This window comes from Triticum aestivum, chromosome 1A (genome assembly GCF_018294505.1).
Source record: "Triticum aestivum cultivar Chinese Spring chromosome 1A, IWGSC CS RefSeq v2.1, whole genome shotgun sequence".
Taxonomy (NCBI): Eukaryota; Viridiplantae; Streptophyta; class Magnoliopsida; order Poales; family Poaceae; genus Triticum; species Triticum aestivum.
In genome coordinates this window covers 250,828,447-250,849,583 of record NC_057794.1, presented here as the reverse complement: position 1 = coordinate 250,849,583, position 21,137 = coordinate 250,828,447, and the positions used below count along the sequence as shown (strand labels likewise).

The following is a 21,137-nucleotide window of genomic DNA, read 5'->3' as shown; positions in this document are numbered from 1 at the left end:
GATCCATGAACCCATCTCTTTCAAACCGCCACCAAAGCCCACTGAAACCCATCAGTCTTTGATTTGACCCTAAACTTCACTGCAAAATCGCCCATAACCACATTCCGGACTTCTAAAGAATCGCACTTAACCCCAAGTAAAATCCCACCGGATCTTCCCCTTGGAGGCAAACAATGCCAATCAAAGTCCACACCTCCCGATAGGGTACTAAGAAACTGGGGGGTAAAGTTTCCTCTCCTAGTCTCAGAAAGGGCGATAAAATCCAGCTTGTGTTCTATCGAAGCATCAGCTAGAAACCTTCTCTTAGCCAAGTCCTTAAGACCTCTGCTATTCCAAAAAAAATCCTTTCATAATTCATCATGAAATTTTTTAGTGGTCCGGATCCTAGCACTTCTACGCACAGCCGAAGCGGGATATATCTTGTGCTTCCATTTGCGCTTAGGTTTGTTTTGATCCTCAACGTGGTCCTCATGAGTCATGACCAGGCTCAGAGGAGCTAACTACCAGAGAGTCAGCAATAGTGGAATCCCTCGGTGAGACAGGGCAATCCTCTTCCTCGGTATCAGCAAGAGAGGGTGCAAGATCAGCACAAAAGCTATTAAGGACCCGTCCCAACTCATCTATCTCCGCGTCATTAACAGCCGCTATGTTACGGATCATTTCTAAAGCACGCTTCACTTCAAGATCCAGGATATCATTAACAGATTTAGAAGTTTCTATATCATTTTTACCTAGTGACACACTCAACTGAGTTGCATTATGAATAATCTCATCACTAGAAAAATGCAGAATAGAATTGAAAGTATTGACTGACATACCCGTAGTGACCTCAATATCATGGAGCTTGGCCGCCCGCATGGCGCACCACAGCTGCATGTCATCAACTCCCGGCTAACCCTGGAGACGACCGCTCATCCGTCTACCTGCGAACACAGGATCCTGAATCCCTCCAAAAGTGATGATCTCGTCCCGCGAGACCCCATTCGGGGTACGACCACCTGTCGTACCTCCAACAGGGCTAGACGGAGCAGAGACAACGGGGGAGCTACCCCAAGCCGTCAGTGGAACTCGCTCAGTCGCCACCTGGCCGTGACAAAGCATACCCAGGCCAGCCGACCCAGGTCCCGTTGACGTCATAGGGGCCACCCCCTCCAGGGGCAGCACAGGAGGAGGTGAGGCGAAGGCCACCTGCCCGCGCCCTCCTCCTGATCCGGTGCTGGCCTCAACGCAGACCCCGACCACGGCCGCTCTAGCCCGCACGACCTCCGCCGCAGGAGTCAGCGTCGATCCCTGCGGCTCCGGTGATGCCTCACACCGAGGGCGAGTAGCGGGAGAACCAGGAGCCATCCACCCAGCCGCCTCCCCTCCCGCACCAAGTCTGAGCCCCGTCTCGGTGGCCACAGAAGTGGGGGCCTCCGTCGCATAGGGCACCACAGCATCAGAGCCATCAGGACATCCACCAGCAGTCGAATCAAGAACCTCAAAATCAAGGGGGGGAGCGACTGCTCATCCTCACACTCCACCCTCTCGCTCCACAGCCTAGGAGGTGCCGAAGTAGGTTCAAACGATCCAAATCGTGGTGCATTCGTAGGCGCCGAAGTCTGCATGGGAGTCCCCATCCTAGGCGCCGCTGGAGCTACGTTAGAGCCTGGGTTAGTGGACATATCTCGTCCACGATCCACCTCGCTCAACTCCTTGTTGCTAGACCCGTCATCCTTATCGAGCATATCCACATCATTACCATTCAGCGCCTCAGCGAATAAGTCAGTGTCCTCAAACTCAATCTCTAGGTTGAAGATCATGCCGGCATACGTCCACTTAACCACATCCGGAACATACTCAATGTCCAGAACACTCACTAGCAGCCTCGCCACCCCATGAGCTCGGGTAAAGGCCATGTCCACCTGCTCGGTCTTCCCAACAAGATTCCCCAAGCTAGCTGCGACCCGAACATCATTCAGAGGCTTGGATGGTGCCCTCGAAAACCGTAACCAAACCTGAGTAAGAGGCTTGCCCTTCGGCTCAACCCTCTTCCACTCGTGGAACTCAAGAATACACTCGGTGCCCGAGACTCTGCACAACCCAAAGCTCAAAAGTCTCTGCAGATGATCAGTGGTTGGAAACTCAACCTTGAACGTGTTTGCCTCGAGCAACTCCCACTGAAAATTCCCAGGTGCCAACTCATGCAGCCTTTGTATGATTTGTGCGTCAGAAAGGATACCCTTAGTCACTTTGAGCACCCCCGTGGTCGCTCTCTGTGGCGCCTCAGGGATCTCCCGTGCATTAGGGGACCCAAAGAACATTAACTCGGCACAACACACTCCATAAATAGTAACACTGGGCATGGGTTCATGAAGTACCGGGCAGTCCCCGGTTTCATGCCCCGGCTTGAGGCACGTGTCACAGAGCTCAGACACGCACTCAGCTATGAAGTGCCCCTGTTCACCACGGCGATAGCACAACATCTTCTCCTTCTTCCGAGCCCACTTGGAAACTCGCTCACCGTCAGATTTCTCAGACCCGCTGACCGTCCCCGCTGCAGAGGGCACCACCTCAGGTACCGTCCTTGTTGCCAGCGCCGTCACCGCGGCCATGGCCTGGCCAGACAAAGGTGGCGTCTGCACAGCTGCTGCCCCATCCGCGGAGCTTGCCGGCTCTGCAACATCGGTCACTGTAGCAGTAGGCGGTGGAGGCTGACGATTACGGTATCGGCCTCCCCGGCCACCACGATGAGCACGGAAACCACCTCTCTGCCTGTAATCCGGACCGGAAGCTCCCTCGACGAATCCTCCCGGCGATCCGTAAAACGGTCGTTCCGTCGACCCATCGCTCTGCCAGGCAAAACCACGTCTGCCACCTGTCGAGGACGAACCACGATGTTGTCCTTCGCCATACGCGTCATACCCATCATCGCCCCATTGACCACAGGGGGGATCCCGACCTCCATACAAAGCCTCCCTGCCACGGTAGGCGCATTGCCGCTGCTGGCCCGACGAGGCGCCTCCCCGCGGCATCGGCGGCGCGGCCCTGGCCGCAGGAGGCATACCTTCGTTAGACACTGGCGGGTGGGTGCCTGACTCCCCGCCTTGTTCTGCGGCGGCGGTGCCACCTTGTGGGGAGCGGAGCATGCCGCGACGGCCCGCCGGTCAAGGGCGGCACCGGCTTGGGTGGCGCTGGCTTGGGCAGAGGCGGTTTAGGTGGAGGACCAGCGCCCCGACCTGCCATGGCCGCAACCGGTGGAACACGCGCAGCCCTCCCAATTCCAATCCGAGGGAAGCCAGGCACAGCAACCTTGCAAACCCTAGCCGTCCTGGACGAACGAAGCAGACGAGGGACTGCAAGACTAGTCGAACTCTTCGACTCGATCGCATGCACGTCGCTAGCCTCCTCGACGGGCCGGTCGGTCACCTAGCTAAGGACCTGGGCCTCATACCCAGTCCTAGTCAGGCCCATCTCATTCTCGCTCAACTCCAGCCCAACCCGGCCCAGAAGCTCGTTCAAACGACAGGAGCGAGCGGCCCCGATCCCGATCGCCGTGATCACCGGCGCAGTCGCCGTGGTTGCCGCCGGCGCCGGTCCGGCCACTCCCCGGCGGCCTTTCTTCTTCCTCACTACCGTAGTCCAAGCCTCCGGGCGGATCAAATCGAAAAGTGTGAGATTTGGTAGACATACCTTGGGGAGGGGACCTTTCCATGGTCGGATCGCCGTCGCCGCCGTCCTTCGATGAACGACCGGATCATTTCCTTCTTCTCCCCCGCGTGTAGTCCTATCCTTGCCGGATCATCAAGGGGCAGTACTCTGTCTAGAGTCGTTGCCACCTCCTCCTCATCGTAACGTGCATTGAAAAATTCACATACCAGATCGGAAGGCGACGGCGGTGTCTCCGGCGGTTCCGGCGAGACTGCATCGATCTCACCATCCGCGTCGTCCTCATCCATCTCTCTCTATGATGGTATGGTGATGGGTATGTGATGCAAGTAGTTTTATACCATGCTGCATAGGATGTCTTCTGATAAATCCAAATGTCATATGATTTTTGCAACCCTTCAATCTTTGTCATATGCTATGGATGGGATTTTCAAATCACATGTTTGCAATATTTCTGTTTCCCTAGTAACTACTCCCTCCGTCCGAAAAAACTTGTCTCAAGCTAATCCCTCGAATGTATGTATCTAGCACTAACTTGGTGCTAGATACATCCATTTGAGGGACAAACTTCTTCGGACTGAAAGAGTATGTCATTCCCACTAAATTCAACTTGTGACTGTATGTGTCTCATAAATTCAGACAGCCCTTCTAGTTGCCATCCAAATTGACTGTGCAAAGATGGCGGTAGAGACTAAAAAGAGATGGAGCGGTCGAACCTGAGACATATTGCAGCTGAAATGAGCTTGCCTTTGGAGATAAAATGTTTAGGTCTGTGTTATGTGAGCAGAATAGATATTCAGATGCTTTAGCAAATTTTGTTAGGGTTAATCGTTTACACTGATATAATCTGGGTGCACATGCTCCCGACTTTGTAGCTACCCTTCTGGCAGCAGATTGTGCGCCTTTACGAGTAATAAAATCCATTTTCCACCTCAAAAAGAAAACCCCCTAACAAAATTCACAGCTCGTCTGCAGACCAAAAAAACTCGATTCCAATTAATTCCGTAAGTGAAACTCCTGACAACAATCCTTCACCGACCAGGTGAAAAACTCAATTCCAATTAATGCAGTTCTCCATCTGTACCAAAAGGTGAGATTTGCCCTCTAAGTATGTACACTAAAAGCCTCTCATACAAAATGCATACTACGCGCTAACCCTTAAAAAACGAGCTGAAATGCGTAGCTGTGATTCCACATGGAGTAAGCCAAGTGGGGTCACCTCAATCTACCATCTGATCTGTTTAGTGTCTCCCAACTAATGGTCTGGCCACATTCGTCACAGCTTGTCGTGCATCCAGCTTTGGTACCGTGGCTTCTGAGAGTCAGCATGTGGTTCAAGTTGGTGCATTTCTTCTGGTTGTTCGAATGAGATTTTGGTTGCTGCGCCTGCCGACTTCTTGAAGTAACTTTAGGCGGGGGAGGTTTGCTCTCTATTGGTTTTCTCTCGTGATCATGTGCAGCTTTCCTTGCCACGGCATCCAACTGCTGCGATTGTTTAAAATTTGACCATGCCATATCTTGCTCTTCCTTGGTGAGTCTTTCCTCTTCGTTTTCTTGCAGAAGAACTTCGTGTTCATGGTAACCTGCAATCCACCTGTAAATTTGAAGCAGATATTACGCCTCCAGCAACAACTTAACACATATACATTCATAGCAAGAAAACAACATTAATTAATGTTTGACAAAAAGAGGATGCTGGCAGTTGAGAAAAGAAATAAACGACGTCCCATGTTTGATAAGTTTATGAACTCCAAATTATTGGGCATTATAGATTTTATAACATCTCATTTTCTTACAAAAGAGATTTGTGAAGTGCTTATAAGTTTTAACATAAATAGGTTAGGCATTACCGAGGGTGATCACTAAGTAGGTTCAGCATGAGCGTGTCCACCGGTAGTTCAGTGCTATTGGGCATGGATAGCTTCTCCATTCCAACCTTCGTGCGATCAATTATGGTATCATTCCCACTCTCGTCCAACAATTCCTCATCACCAAATTCAAAGAGATGCAACATCTCTTCTTTGGAAATTGTTCTAGATACTTGTTGTCTATCCACCACTCTTGCTGCGAGCCCTTCTTTTGTCACCTATCAACAACCAAGAGATTCATATTGATAAGATTCCAAACAAGACCTTTATTTTAATATGTAAAAAAACAATTTAGTTCTAACTTGGGACCCCACCAGAAGGCAGCAAATGTCACTATACCTGCCGCTTATATATTTTCTCTTCCATTGTTCCATGTGCCATTAGGCGGTAAGCATACACAGGTTTCATCTGGCCATACCTGTATACAGAGTACACATCAAATAAACATATAATCACATAAAAATGCAAATAATGTGTGAATCATGCTACTAGTTCTTACCTCCAAACCCGATAAATGGCCTGCAAATCATGTGTTGGATTCCATGAACCATCCAGAAGGACCACACGGTTTGCTGCATGAAGGTTGATACCCAGAGATCCAGCTCGAGTAGATATCAATGTGCATTTTACTCTTGTGTTTGCAGGGTCATTAAATCTTTCGACAAGGTTCTGCCGCTCGGATGATGGAGTGCTCCCATCAAGCCTGTATGGCACACAGTACAAGTGTGTGGTATTTGGAGAATTAAAATTGATGATACACAAATCTTTACAGAACAGGGTGCTCAAAGTAACAACACCATCTTTGCATAAATAAATAATTATTATAAACATTATTTGTCAAACTACACGCTGGCAATACAGCAGTCATCTTTGCAGAAATAGTGCCAAAAATGCTGCCATAGGGGACCAAAATGATCCAAAAGCTTATTTCAGCATGGTATGTCATGATTAGTCGCAAGCTTCAGCTGTCATAGTTATGTCAGCTTGTATTGGCACCAGCAGCAAGTTAGGGGCACCTGGATGAGGATATTCTCGATGAAATTTTACAAAACTGAAATATCCTGCCATCAACATATATTTTAGGAAGCAACACAAACACACACATTTACCCGAGTCACAAAAAATTTAGCATCCCTGATTCACGCAATGTCCTAAAGAATCACCAGTTACCAGCCAACAAGAACAGGTCCTGTTTTCTGAACCCCGTCTACTTCAGTGCTATAGAATTAACCACCCACTCTCTTGCAGGATTGCTTAAAAAACAATATAAGATCATTTTTCAAGCTATGTTAGCTTGAAAAACAATCTTATATTGTGGGACAGAGGGAGTACATTGTAGTTAGATTCAATCCCAAAGAACTGAAAGAAAAGAAAAGAAAACATAACCCAGCAAGTTTCCAGCAAAACAAAGGCACCATGAACAACTGTTATAAAGGCATGCAAACTCTTGGAATAAAAGGCACATTTTCTTTCACATTATCATGCACTCCCTCCGTCCCATAATATAAGAGCGTTTTAACTAACAAACTGCAAATTATTCATGATGTATTTTTTTAGTTTGCTAGAATAAACATCATATTGTGGTAAACACTTGCATACTGTCGTCGCAAAAAAAAAAGACACTTGCATACCAATAGGTTCAGGTCTTCAGTTGTCCACACCAAAAATAAGTTAATCCCAAAAATAGACGAATTGACAACAAGTTATTATGGTTCTCTCATACGCACGCCGAAACAACAAATTAAAGCAACACAAAATTGTTAAACTACCAAATCCACACCGATAGTTGTACGATTCATGTGTGTAAAAGAAATACAGTCAAGTGTGGAGGTATACCTGTACCAGTCCTTGCCCTGCTTCCAATATTTGCCTTCTTTTCCTTTGATTTGCATCTTAGATAGATAAAACTCCACCAAATCCAAAGTGGTCAAATTCTGGCTGAACACTAGTGCCTTGTCACCCAATTCATAACAAGTCGCCAGTATATCAAGGAGCAAGACCATTTTGCCACTGTAATCTGCTTCCTTAAAAGTATTATCATCCAGAAGGTTCTCCCACCAGTTACTTTCCTACAGGAAAACAGAAGCACATAAAGGTAAAATTTTCATAATCAACAACATTAATGTGCGGGTGGAAAGCATTGCAACACTAAAGGGTCTGCATATGTTTCAATTAATCCACCATTATGGTCCATATAGACCATATTATATTACTCCCTCCATTCCAAAATATAGTGCACCCGCACTTCCTGAGGTCCAACTTTGACCATAAATTTAACCAACGAGACCGACTGCGGCGGGAGGAAAAATTATATAATTGAAAACTTCTTTTGAATACGAATTCACTGGTATAACTTTTGCTCCTGCTGCAGTCGGTATCGTTGGTTAAATTTATGGTCAAAGTTGAAGCACGGGAACAGAGGAAGCACTATATTTTAGAACGGAGGGAGTAGTAAACAGAGACCCAGTACACAGCTGGAAAGTATAAATAACTGGATAGCATTGTATGCACAATGCACTACAGAATATCATGCCAATTTAATTTTTGCAATACTTTCAATTGGAAATTTCTGTAATCTACATTGTGTGAATAATCAAGTACCTCGTTCAGTAAGTCAATTTTCTTGGACTGCTGATCAGTCCTACTCTTCTGTTTCCCTGAAATGACAAAAACAGTTCAAACCAGGTGCAAATTCTGCACAGAAGAACAAAAGGGAAAATGCATCAGTAAATAACAATTTACCTCCATTTGGCAGTTGAATTTCAATACTATGATTATCGTCACTAGAACTCTCATCCGTCAGAAAGTTCTCAACAGCATCTTCTCGGCGCAGACTTCCTCTCTGCTCTTTAGCCATCTGGAGAAGGCCCGGGTGGTTCCATATCTACACATTAACATATAGTCCAGCATAAGGAACAAAAGTATAAATAAATATGATGATGGTACAACACAGTAATACTAAGGTTAGTTCAAAGCTGCGACTCTTATTTTGGATCGGATGGAGTAGCATTTTAGCAACAACAAATAAGACCATACAATGTTACATTTTTTTATTTAATGAAATGCACAATGATTCAAACTTATACCTGGGCTAGTTTTTGATATTTGGCAAAGAAGCCACCGTGCTGATAAGGTTTTTCAGAAGTGCCGCTTGAGAAACCATGCACATCCAAGAATCTTCGGTATAGTTTTCTTTGCAGTTGAGAGAGCTTTACGGTAATGACAAAAACCTTCTTCGGCGGTAGATCATTCTTCACCACATTCATGTCCATTCGCTGGACAAAGCCTTTCAGCTGTTCATACAGAATGTGTGACCGTTGGTTCATGATCTTGACATCATCTGATGTAGAATTTGTGTGCTGCCCATTTTCAATCGGGTTCTGGAACCTGATAGAGCAAGACGTCTCAATCCCAAGATTTAAAGACAAAGGTGCCAAGGTAACTGAGCATTACATTACCTATTGCGGAATTCATGGCTGCTTCCAAGAAAACCTTCCCTGACAAAATCAACCATCTGTTCATAGGATGAACCAAAAGCCATTAGGCATCAAATATTGTCAGTAACTGGAAGATAAAACTGTATATGGTGAAGTGCAAGTTCCTTACACAGTAATATTCCATCAAATTATTCTGTAATGGGGATCCAGTTAACGCAATTCTTCTTTGCGTCTTTACTTGTTTTAGAGCGTGTGTAGTGTCGGCCTTCCTATTCTTTATCATATGTGCTTCATCACATACAAGAATATCTGGCCCACACTGACAGTGCCATGTAAGTGAAATACATCAGAACCCATGGCTAACCGAAAACATTATACATCATAATTCATGCAAGACATGAACATCTACAAGTTATTATGCTCTCATATAAAGGATAGTGAGCTGGCATACATAAAAGCTTGAAACAAAATAACAGAACAAATGGAATATCACCTGCAACGCATTAGAAATCTCATCTGCAGTATCTTTTTCCTTCACATGTCTTCCAAGAGATAAGTTCCTAAATGATGAATAACCAATGAGAAGTACTCCACCTTTTGCTCGCCACTTGTTAAGTAAATACAGCCTTTTTAGCCTGCGAAAATAAAGGTTAGAGTGGAAATATGTACTTCCATGATAAATACTCCCTCCGTTCCCAAATATATGTCTTTCTAGAGATTCCAACAAGTGACTACATACGGAGCAAAATGAGTGAATCTACACTCTAAAATATGTCTACATACAGCCGTATGTTGTTGTCCATTTGAAATGTCTAAAAACTAAAAAGACATATATTTAGGAACGGAGGGAGTATTAATAATGAAAACATCACAGACAGAGTGAACCCACATTTCCACAAAATATTTACATATAAACACACAGGTTTTTCTGAACTGAAAACTATAGAAGAAACCGCTATGTTTCACAGCTGCACGATTCCAGTACAGGAACAGAACTCCTTCGTATTAAACCAAGTGAGTGTTGCAGGTAAACTTGAGATAAAAAGTAAGGGTTACACCTGATGTTTCAAAATTTAGGAAAAACACAACAGAAGCACCAAATAAAATCCTTAATTTATGTCACAAAATACAAACCACCAATCGAGCTCCATCTTCCATGGTAGGAATCAATGTATCAATGGTAGTAGTTGTTTAACATAACAGATGACCCTTTTCAGGGTAAAGATTTCTTTAAAGGCCGGTACAAGCTAGATTGTTACTATACCAATTGCAGTTGAGCACATTAAGTTTTTACAAGATGGAATTATTGGCACCAAGACAGCCTCTAGGCTACACCCATTGAGTAAACAAATTTAACTACGTTAACAGTAACACAAAGGATAACATAATCCGCACCTCGGAACATCTTCCAGCATGTACACACGAAGGGGCTTTAGTTCGGCCGGTTGCCACTTGGTGAACTCTTTCTTCCAATTATGCAGAACATTAACAGGGGTAACTATAAGTGCCGTGCGGAGTCCCAACTGGGCACATCTCATAACAACGTACAGGAAGGTAATAACCTGCAAAGTATACAATTCATAAATATAGGTATGCAACCGGCCAAACAAAGGCCGCCTTGAAAAGCATTAACGCTTGCTACATAATTAATAGCAATTAAGCACATACACCAAAACCGGTAAAAGTGAAAAGCACACATCGCATACGTTAGAATAGCTCCCAGCACATAATTTAAATCGACATCAGAATATGTTCATGTAACTGGATCAAGGTAAAATACGAACACATACCTGAAAAGTTTTCCCAAGCCCCATGTTATGCGCCAAAATGCACCCAAAACCTTTGTCACCAGATTTGACTGTTCTAACAGACTGGATAACATTTTCCCACATAAATATTATTCCTGCTACCTGAAATACGAGAATGCAACATATAAGGGGTCCAGTCACAGTATGGGGTAGAGGTCATGACTGGTATGCAAGTGACATGGTGCCACCTAGCAAACAATTACAATTAAAGAATGTTAAGCATTTTAAAGCAAAATTATGAAAGCAATGGTAGGGAACACATTCAATCATCATGTGATAAAGATTTCTATTTGTACATTTCACCATGCAAGCACATTACAAGCCAGCACATCATTTTTGATACAAGGTTTTACAAATCAAATTTAATTGCAAGGATGAATACGCATCGCAGTGTTTAGAGGGTATATATCAAATACAAACCTGATGAGGCTTCAGTTTAGCAGATATGCTGCTTGGAATTCTAACAGGTTCCTCGTCTTCCTCCCTGGCAGGGTTGACAATATGGCCATCCCCAGCATCCTGTAGAAAGACTTCCAATACAGCCCCAGAGGAAGTTCCAATGTTGCTGCTCCTTAACTTGCTGGCAGACTGCTCATGCATTGACTTCAAATGTTCTTGCCTAGCCTATAAAAGAATGTACAAATTACAACCTGGACAGCTTCCACTAAAAACAAATGTTAGATATGTCAAAGCAAAGGAGACTACACCTTCTCCATTGCAATTTTACGCTTTGTTTCCTCCCCAAGTTCTGTATCATCCATGATTCTTCTTATCTTCTTTTTCCTTTTGTGCTTGCTGACCAGGTTTTACATATTCAATTAGCTTGAAAAAATCTTCAGTGCTATATCTATAGTGTGATAAATAATACTCCCTCCATTTCTAAAGATGTCTTTTTAGAGATTTCAATACAAACTACATACGGATGTATATAGACATATTTTAGAGTGTAGATTCACTCATTTTGCTCCATATGCAGTCCCTTACTGGAATCTCTAAAAGGACTTACATTTAGGAACAGAGGGAGTATACTGGTAAAAGTGCAAAAGGGCATACCTAACAGGGTCATTGGTTTCGGTTCCAGAAGTGTTGTCACCCTCGAGATCAGAAGATTCAACACCACTCAGAGCCTTATCACATTCAGAAACTAAGTGTTCCAGTTGACTGGGTTGGCAGCAGCAACACTGCCAGCCAGTGACTTTAGCTTCTGATATGCATTTCTCACCAAGATTCTTTAACAAGCATTTTGTACAAAAAAGCATCTTACAGGAACTGCAACTTAGAAGTTGTTCACACTGAACACACCAGGTGCAATAACCACCAGATACAGGGCCCTGTAATAAAAAGAAACAGCATGGCTAAGAATATTACAAACGCATTGTTCATCCCCCAAAAAGAACTGATGTTATTTTCAAACAGTTCAAAACTATCAGCAAAGAGGGTAAGTATTCACCTCAAGACGGTTCTTCTCTATCACCAGAAATCTGCAAGACCCACAAACAGCAACATCCAGTACTGGGTGACGATGCACATCAGAGGCATTCAACATTTTGGTGCAAATTGTGCACTTAAAAGACTTGGGTAAATCCATATCACTAAACTTAGGGCTTTGTGATGGGAAAAGATCAAGATCAATAATGTCAACCCCCTTTTCAAGCTCTGCTGAACTATGCTCGCTGTCCTTGATATGCAGAACTAGCTTGCTGTCCATCTGCATGTCATCGTCACTCTCTATCACTATAGTTTTTGACCTCTTGTGGTCAAGCTCAACATCATCTTCACGTGTTCGCTTCAGCAACTCAGCGGAAACTTCATCTTTATCCATTTTCTGTTTCTCAGATAAAGGACGACCCCTGTTGGCGTCCAAAACACCATCATCTAATGACAGAGGTAGCTTACAGCATCCATTTGATGACGAGGTCAAACCGACATTGCCCTGCATTGAATGTTAATTAGAGCACCCAAGAGAAACAGAACCAATCCAGCTGAGTAAGAAAAAGACTGATCTCACACCAAATACTAACATGAGCAGGTACCTTGCACCAGCCGTCTGTCCTTTTTTCCATATAACGCCGCAAACGTTTTATCGCCTTTGCATCATCTTCTTCTCTTACCTACATAAGGTATTTCAGTGATATTTACATTACAACAAATAACATATGATGTACAGCATATCAGCAATCCTCAGCTTTTAAACAAGCCGTTATGTCACTTGTATTGCAACCGAATCAGAGAATCAGCATGACCACATAGTACTGTGGCGGTGTTTCCTCATAAAAAGAAATAGGTACTGAGCAATAAAGAACAATCAGGAACAGTAGATAGATACAAGGATTATAAGCATCGCAGCAAAGTCATTGGTATGCAGGGTAAATGTTTGCAATCAGCATTTTACCAAGTAGACATGTAACTATAAAAACACCATTTGAGATTTTAACATATTATGCATCCAGCGTGAACAAAACATACAACTCTATCAAACTAGGAGGAACTAGGTGTTATAGAAAGCAATAAATCAAGTAAAAAATGGAAACAAGCACACACACACGCACACACACACACTAAGACTACACAAAAAGCACAAAGGAGATATCTAAGGATAGGAACATCAGGACAAAGAAGGGTGCATGGTTAGTTTCGACTGACCTTTCTGTATTTTCTCCTCTGTTCTTCAGAAAGCTCTATTTCATCAACACATTTTATGTCATCAACAGCACCATCAACTTCAGCTATCTCCTCCACCTATATATAGAATAATAATTGGAACTTTAGAGGAACTATTCCATGGAAAAAACAAATAAAATAAGTGGAAATTTGGATGATGCCAGCTTTACAGAAAATACCAGTATAATGGTAAGTACCATGGTGAACCAATTACACGAAAGAATAATAAACATGTTACTCAAAACCAAAAATAAAAAATACTGTCTCATTATTAAAACTGAAAAAGGATGCAGGGAAATAATATAATAATGTCACCCATTTTCTTTCTAGAACTTATAGAAGAGCTTTTAACAAGGGTCGTGCTACGCGTCAACCGGCGGATCTTTTGAAAAAATCCGCCGCCTCGACAGCCGCTAGATGTGGCTTCATTCAGTGATCCAGCCAAGTCCTTGTCATTGCAACAGAGACGGTGTTGCAGTATTTCTGCAACAGAGCTCATGTTGTAGAAAATATTTGCAACAAAGTTTTTGTTGTAGATTTTTTCCTCACTTTTTGTAACATAGATGATGTTGCGGAAAATGACTTTTGCAACATGGATGGTGTTGAAGATTGCAATGAAAGATGTTGTCGCAACTGCCCCGCTGTTGAGTGACCCCACAGGAAACACGTTGAGTACGAAGGAGACAGTCAATGTGTCGCACGAGATTCAGATTCTGCAACAACCTAGTTGTTGCGGTAGGGGAGATTGCAATAGTGGCTCAGTTGCAAATCTATAGTATGTAAATAGGTTGATGCCCGAGTCATGCGAACAAATCATATCCGACGGTCATAGAGACAGCGGGCGCGTGCGTCGTTTTCAGTCGGATGATCGTAAGCGTTTTCCTTTTAACAACAATGTTTATAAACAATTTTATGATGCATAGCTTCTATAATGATCAAAAATATGGCATCGTTACATTAAAATATATGTTGCATTCTTGTCTAATGTAAGCACAAAAAATACAACTGACAGGTGAACTCAATGTGCACAAGAGGAAAATGTTTCAAGATGCAATGATGCTTAGGTTGATGGACATTACAGTAGATCAACTAACAAAAGCATCACCAATCTGTAAAGAAAATGTATGGGGGGAGCATGCATGATGACTCACTTAATTCTTGGATGTTTTCAGTTTTGAAAGACCTCAAAGCTAATTGTGGTGTACGTATTAGTTACTTAAAACACATGCAACCCAGACGAGATGCCTGCCCTTGGTGACTCAACTTACACCTAGTTTTGTTTGCCAAACTCACCCTTCACAAACTGGACCTTATATTTTGAAACAGAGGAGCAATCGAAGGCACAAAGAAGGTTAAAGAAACACTTAATGCATTAGCTTTTGGTGTAGCTTCCCCAGCTAATTGTATATCAATTTCCCTAACATAAATACATAATACCCATCAAAATGTTACTGATTGACAAGAATGCTGCCTTGACCCCAAAACAGGAAGTACTTGCAACCAATATCAACTTCCTGAAGAAGTCATCTAATCTGAACTGGAGGGAGTAGTACTGAAAGCAATGACGACATATAAGATAATTGATGCGCTTTCAACAATACAGCTCCAGCATTAGTTTTGCAAGATCAATCTAGACACTTTGTGAACATGCGAGCACTGGGGGTACTGAAAGTGTGGCCGCATTCATGCAGTAATACATTGTTACATGGAGGGAATAGTAACCTGGATAACAGGATTGGTCATCAAGACACCGTGCATGCAACGGTTTGTAACCACACCATATCATATTCATTATCAAACATACAAGGTATACCTTTAGTTGTCTAATCTTATCCAATTCATTTGACCTGATGTTGCACTAACCAGATTGCGCACTTCAATAAATACAAATTCAAGTTAACTACTACTAAAGTTTACATTTCCCCAGACTGGAGAAGCATCAACAAGAATAGCTTCCTCTCTAAGGGAAATACATAAGTTTAAGATAGAATTATATTTCAAGAACGTATTGGATGAGGCATGAGGCTAAGTAAAATGCAACGGTGACAACACACGATATAACAATGATCAGTTAAAGCTGGTACCTCATCAACTCCTGGAAATTGGAGACCTAAGGCGGCAGCTTCCTGGGGTGTATTGGCCAGATAAACTGATGCCCAGTTACTGCTTCCAAAAGAAGTTTTGGCACACTTAATAGATTTAATAAGTTCATTGAATGAACTCCAACTTTTCTCATGGCACTGTACAGAATCATCATCCACAAGAGGAACTTTTCCTGCAAGAAAGCCACTAGCACCTTCCTCCAGCAGCCTTCCATGTTTTCTGTTTGAGGCAAGTAGACTAAAGCTCAGGCTCGAAAAACCGAACAAAGGAGTAACCAACTTCTGTCCATGACAGTTTACGTCAAAAAACTGTTTGCCCTAACATTACCTCCTTACAGGTCTACAAGACTGCAGGTACTCATCAGCTTTTCTGATTGATAGATTAGCTTGTTCAGGAACTTGAGAACCAGCCCAATGAGTCCTGTTTTTCCATGCTTCAGTCTCACAAACATTTGGCGCTTGACTTTCTATTGATTTATAAAGGCTGGGAAGTTCAACGCCAGCAGCATCAAGTTCTTCCTGGAGTTAAAATTGCAATTTAGCACCTAGAGATACTGAAATAAACATCTACCAAAGGAAATGTAAGTAAAATAATGTCTCAAATTTCCTTCAAAAAAGTAAGTCTCAATTTAATATGACTAGAGTTGTGATATACTTTTTTCGAAAAGGGGCGCTTTAGATTTAAGCATTACACCCGGCCTCTGCATAACTAAGATGCACACAGCCAACACAAGGTCATAGCAAGTTTAACAAGTTTAACACTAATCGCCTTTGTTATTATGTCTTAGCAAGGTCGAGAACTTCCGTGAATCTAATCAAGAGACTAGAAATACATGGTTAATCTGGTGATAATAATATGAATAAATAATGAAACTTATTTTTATTTAAATAAATAAATAAATAGGGCATTTTGGACATGCATAGGATATCACATGAAAAAGGACAGACCCAGTGCATAGAAGCTCCCACACAAGGTGGGGTCTGGGGAAGGATTATAGGAACCTAGTCTTACCCCTGCAAAGTGCAATGCAGAGAGGCTGGTTCGAACCCAGGACCTCTTGGCACAAGTGGGGAGGACTTCACCACTGCGCCAGGCCTGCCCTCATAGGATATCACATGGCACTGAGATATAATTTATCACCGGGTTTATTGAATGGACAGAAAGATCCTCTTTCGAACAAAAGCATACCAGCAGAACAGCACTACGGATCTCCAAATCATCAAGTTCGGTTGACCATTCCTTCTTGAATTGCTCCATCTCAATTGCCACAGCTAAGTCCAACTATTTTAAGTAAAAAATATATATTATATATCATTGTATTGAACAGAGAGAGTAACAGTTAAGAATTTATAAACTGAAGCAAAACATAAACATATTCACAAACCGCATCTCCTTGGAGCCTCTCAGATAACTCCAATCTTACTTCAGCCTCAATTTTTTCCAGTGATTCCTTTTCAAGTGATTCTTGCGCCTCAGCAGCCTGAGTGTTACCAAAGAAAACAATGAATTAAATGCTCAGGAAACAAAGGTGTCCATAGGACAACAGGGGTTATAAAGGTTACTTTGCTCTCAACATCATGGAATTCAGCAACTAATTCTTCGACTTTTTCCTCGGGCAGAGCCACCTGTAGGAAATCAATTGAGAGAACTTATAACCAAAATATGCACCCAAAAGATGGATGACGACACATCAAAATTACAGATTGCTGAAAAGAACTTGATATAATGCAGAACAGATTTGAGTAACATAAGTTGCACCTGCTATGTTTCAATCTGTTCAGCCAATCAATTGTAAATCAAAACTGAATCAATCAACAAGAGAAACCAAACTAGCATAGTATATGTTAGGCATTAAAAAATACAATCATAGAAATGTTGAGGTGCAGCTGCAGCCTGATAAGATAACATTGATGATTAGTCTAGACATCATAAATGTGCTTCACAACTAAGGGGGGCAAGGACAGAGAAAAGTATATCAAGCAAACAATAGAAAATACTAAATGGTGTTCATCAACAAAAGCTGTCGAGAGTTTCATGTCAAGTTGCCATATTAACTACAATCCATACAGTAAACATACATTTTTTAGGGACATGGTGACCATACTTTTTTCTCTGATTTAGAAGTTATGATCTCGAAATTGAACATGTTATGCACAAACCTCAATGTCTGTCTCCTCAACATCAGACTCTGAAGTTTGTTCATTCTCTGACTCGCGGAGAAATCCATACAGGTCACTGTCTGAATCATCATCAGTGCTAGTGGATGCTTCTTCATGCACACTATTGTCCGTTTTGCCACATCTGTGTTCCTTGTGCTCCTCAAATGGACCTTCTATGATGTTAGTTTCTACTACAACTTTGTTCTCATCCCCTTCAGATTCTATAATTATGACATCATCTACCGGCTGTCCATTCGAGTGAAGAGCTTCTGTTTTATTTAAGTCGCCATCAGATAATTTTCCATTCACATCCATAGCTAGTGTTGACTAGCAGCGCTGCTACACATACATACACTTGTTTTCTGCAAAACACAAAGAAGACAAAGATTAGAATTATTTGAATGTAGAATTTACACATATTCAAGCAATAATAAAAGAGATAGTAAATGTCATGTACTTTCTACATTTTCGTGAGCAGCAGTTAACAACTTAACAATAATGCAGTACGACCCGTATCATCTATAATGAAGAACTAAACAGAGCAACATCTGAAGAACTTGGCAGTTGGGACTAGCATGAGCCGACCGCCGCACTGAATAAATGTTTGCAGCCACACCATTGCTGGTGGGACCCCATGCGTAAGACAAAACATGTTTCAGAATGCCAAAAGCGCCCTGCAGTTGGTTAGTCAAATCATTTCAACTCGCAGAATCGCACCGAACCCGATCAACCGAGAAATAGACCAGACACCATGACACGTCACTAAACCCTAAACAACATCTCGCATGCAGCATCAGCAAACAAGGAAACTTCCCGTCATTCTCCGAGAACGCTTCAGCCTTACACTGCACGCGCAGAAAAGAGACGCGCCAAAACATGGAACCGAAAACACCCAAAATAGGACACAGCACGAATGAGAAAAACAATCGAGCGGTCCCGAGGGGCCGAGTCCCCCCGCCCAGAAACGATCACATTCCCCCAGCAATTCCAACCGCTCACCGGCCGCCATTTCGTCGGAGCCGATCGGGGGAGGAACCGCTCGAACCCCCTCCACTTCGATCACGGAACACCATTCCTTGCTAGAGCAGGGCAAAGCAGAGCCAGGCGCGCGGAGTACAGGGAGAGGTGGCGAAGATTTACCTCGGAACGACGCACGCGGGGAGCCCCTTCTAGGGTTTTCGTGCGCCTATGCGCCCAAAAAACCCGAAAAGGGCGGGCCGGGGAGGAGGCGAGGTGCGGGACGAGGTGGGCAGAGGGGCGCGAGGTTCTGTGGGGAAAGCGAAGGGGGAAGATGGGGAAATTGGGGAAACAATGAACGGGAAAAGGAAGGTTTTCTTTTTTTTATCGAGGGAAAAACGAAAGGTTTCTTCACTTAACAGGAAGCGAAAACGACCCACGACCCGCCTCCTGCTTTTCAACTCGTCGCTCCTCCTTCCTGCGTACTCTACCCACACCACGACAGGAAAATACCCCTCTCTCTCTCTCTTTTGCGAAAACACCCCTCTCTTTACTTTACGTTTTTTAGGGGGTTCCTCTCTCTCTAATCTGTACCTCCGCACGGCGGGAGACGAAAAGTTAAGGGGGGGCCTCATCTCGACTTTTCAGATTTTTCTTTTGTTGTGTTGGGCTTTGTGTGAAATTAAATGGAATGTAATTAAAAAATTACAAGGAATGAAGGAATGTAATTATTTTAAGTCTTTTGAAAACAAAAGTTTACACACAACTGATCCAAAGACGCATAAGACTAGACACAGTGAAAAGTAATTTAGAATAGTAACATGCATATCGAAGATGGATTTGGAGCACTCGGCGACACAGACCTACGAAATCTCGGCCGACTGCTAGCTCTATCGGGATCCGAGCCACTTTGGTGGAAATCATTAGAGCAAGTATAATAGATCCTACTCAGCAGGCTGTAAGCTGCGCCACATCAGCAAAATAACAAGCGGAGGAGAGAGGAGGCAGGAGAGAGACGGGAGCCGGCGCTCCATCTAGCGCCCGGCTGCAGCACAAGATACGAGCACATACAGCCAGCATGCAGCCTGTGTGAAGGCTAAAAGCCAACGTTTCCTCCCACCTATGAATCATGTGAGTCCCTTTTCCTCAGTCCACATGCAAGCATTGAATGCTATAGCCAGCCTAGTAATTAATCTACAGTCAGCCTATTGTATGAGTATGGTTTTAGGAAGACTATAAGGTGATGTGGCACTGGTATATAGCCTGTAGTGGGCTCTTCTATTAACCATGCTCTTACAGACTATGAATACGCCACCGCCTACGTACGACGAAACAGTAGCTACATGTTCTGAGTCATTTATTCTATCTACGTGGGGACATTCAGTTTGTCCGGCAAGAATTAAATGAATTCATCATCACATATCTATGGAGTCTTCTCCTAGCCCGCAAGCACTCCATTGCCAAATCTGGAGAACAGACTTCCTCTCCTCTGGTACTACTGATTATATTCCAAGCAAAAATTGCAGAGAATAAGAGGATTTGAGTTGGGTAATACTTGTGTGCATCCGATTATTAGACAAAATCTAAAGCAATTGTACTTTTTTTGGCGGAAGAAGATGATCCATTCAGCAGATCGGCTTTTTCTTCATGTAAACTGCATCAATTGCATGTAAGTTGTTTCGATTTTTAACAAGCTAGATGGAGACCCTGAGTCAAAATCAAAGACTCCAAATCTTATTGTTTCATTTAAACATTGTTGAATATGTAAGATGTGACGCCCTGAGATCGATGCGCCAGGTGTCTTTCAATTATTCGTTGTTGTTGCCTTGTTATTTGCTTGCGTGTCGCATCTTGCCATGTCATCATGTGTATTGCATCATCATGTTTTTAAAATTCCGTTCGGGTTCCCCCAGTTTCGTCTGTTGTTCGTTCTGAGCCCAGACACACTCGCACGCGTCCACGGCGCGTCCGAAATATTATTTTATAAGTGGCCGGAAAATGTTTTTGGAATGGGATGAAAGTTGGCGTGCGGTATTGTTTTGTTGTCAGTAGACCGCCTGCCAACTTTCATCGCATTCAGAGCCCGTTTGACGCCCCAACGGATAACTATAGCGACAATATAGTCGGTTAAATCGTCGGACGTTTTTGGTCTCCGGAAACAATCGTCGGGTCTCTCTCTTCTCTCCTCTCAGCCCTAGGCTTTCTGCACAGCCCGCTACCACTCACCGCCAGGCCCTACCTAACCTCTCTCGTCAGCCCGCGACCCTCCTCGCGCGCACGCCTGAAAAGCCGTCCCGGACCCGACCCGGGCAGTCGTCACCGTTGGGTCCGGATCATCCCCAAACATCTACAAAACATCACCGTTTTCTTATTTGGACTCCCTAGCTATTTTATTCGCGGTTGTCCATTGCGATCGGAGGGACGAGTTATCCCCTAATCTAAATCCAATGCTATAAATAACTAGTCAAACCCTAGCCTATCCTGTCCAATCCACCA

The 21,137-nt window shown here is 43.5% G+C and overlaps 1 protein-coding gene across 2 annotated transcripts; it reads right to left on the bottom strand.

Moving 5' to 3' along the window:
* Positions 1–4,622: 4,622 nt before the first annotated feature.
* Positions 4,623–19,072, bottom strand: LOC123044747 (protein CHROMATIN REMODELING 20). 2 transcript variants are annotated; one of them, XM_044467593.1, is made up of 26 exons: positions 18,825–19,072; positions 17,685–18,046; positions 17,088–17,150; positions 16,910–17,005; positions 16,714–16,806; positions 15,853–16,043; positions 15,507–15,744; positions 13,405–13,500; positions 12,795–12,872; positions 12,212–12,694; positions 11,815–12,092; positions 11,469–11,556; positions 11,182–11,385; positions 10,744–10,863; positions 10,349–10,515; positions 9,447–9,588; positions 9,123–9,272; positions 8,975–9,030; positions 8,603–8,903; positions 8,259–8,400; positions 8,118–8,173; positions 7,353–7,585; positions 6,016–6,219; positions 5,856–5,934; positions 5,499–5,734; positions 4,623–5,242 (listed from the first exon to the last, which is right to left on the bottom strand). In XM_044467593.1, the coding sequence occupies exons 2-26, from the start codon at positions 17,997–17,999 to the stop codon at positions 4,864–4,866; spliced, it is 4,488 nt and encodes a 1,495-aa protein (XP_044323528.1). In that variant the 5' UTR covers positions 18,000–18,046; positions 18,825–19,072; the 3' UTR covers positions 4,623–4,863. The 2 variants fall into 2 exon arrangements, with proteins under 2 accessions (XP_044323528.1, XP_044323536.1); XM_044467601.1 differs by lacking the exons at positions 4,623–5,242; positions 5,499–5,734; positions 5,856–5,934; positions 6,016–6,219 and adding an exon at positions 6,248–6,532.
* Positions 19,073–21,137: the final 2,065 nt, after the last annotated feature.

What these genes read in the sequence shown, in the direction of transcription:
- LOC123044747 (XM_044467593.1), bottom strand. Translation starts at nt 17,999, where the DNA reads ATGGATGTGAATGGAAAATTATCTGATGGCGACTTAAATAAAACAGAA. An exon ending in ATGCTGGAAGATGTTCCGAG is followed by an intron (nt 9,589 to 10,348) that starts GTGCGGATTATG and finishes TTATTTTCGCAG; the next exon opens with GCTAAAAAGGCTGTATTTAC. An exon ending in CTACTTAGTGATCACCCTCG is followed by an intron (nt 5,243 to 5,498) that starts GTAATGCCTAAC and finishes TCAAATTTACAG; the next exon opens with GTGGATTGCAGGTTACCATG.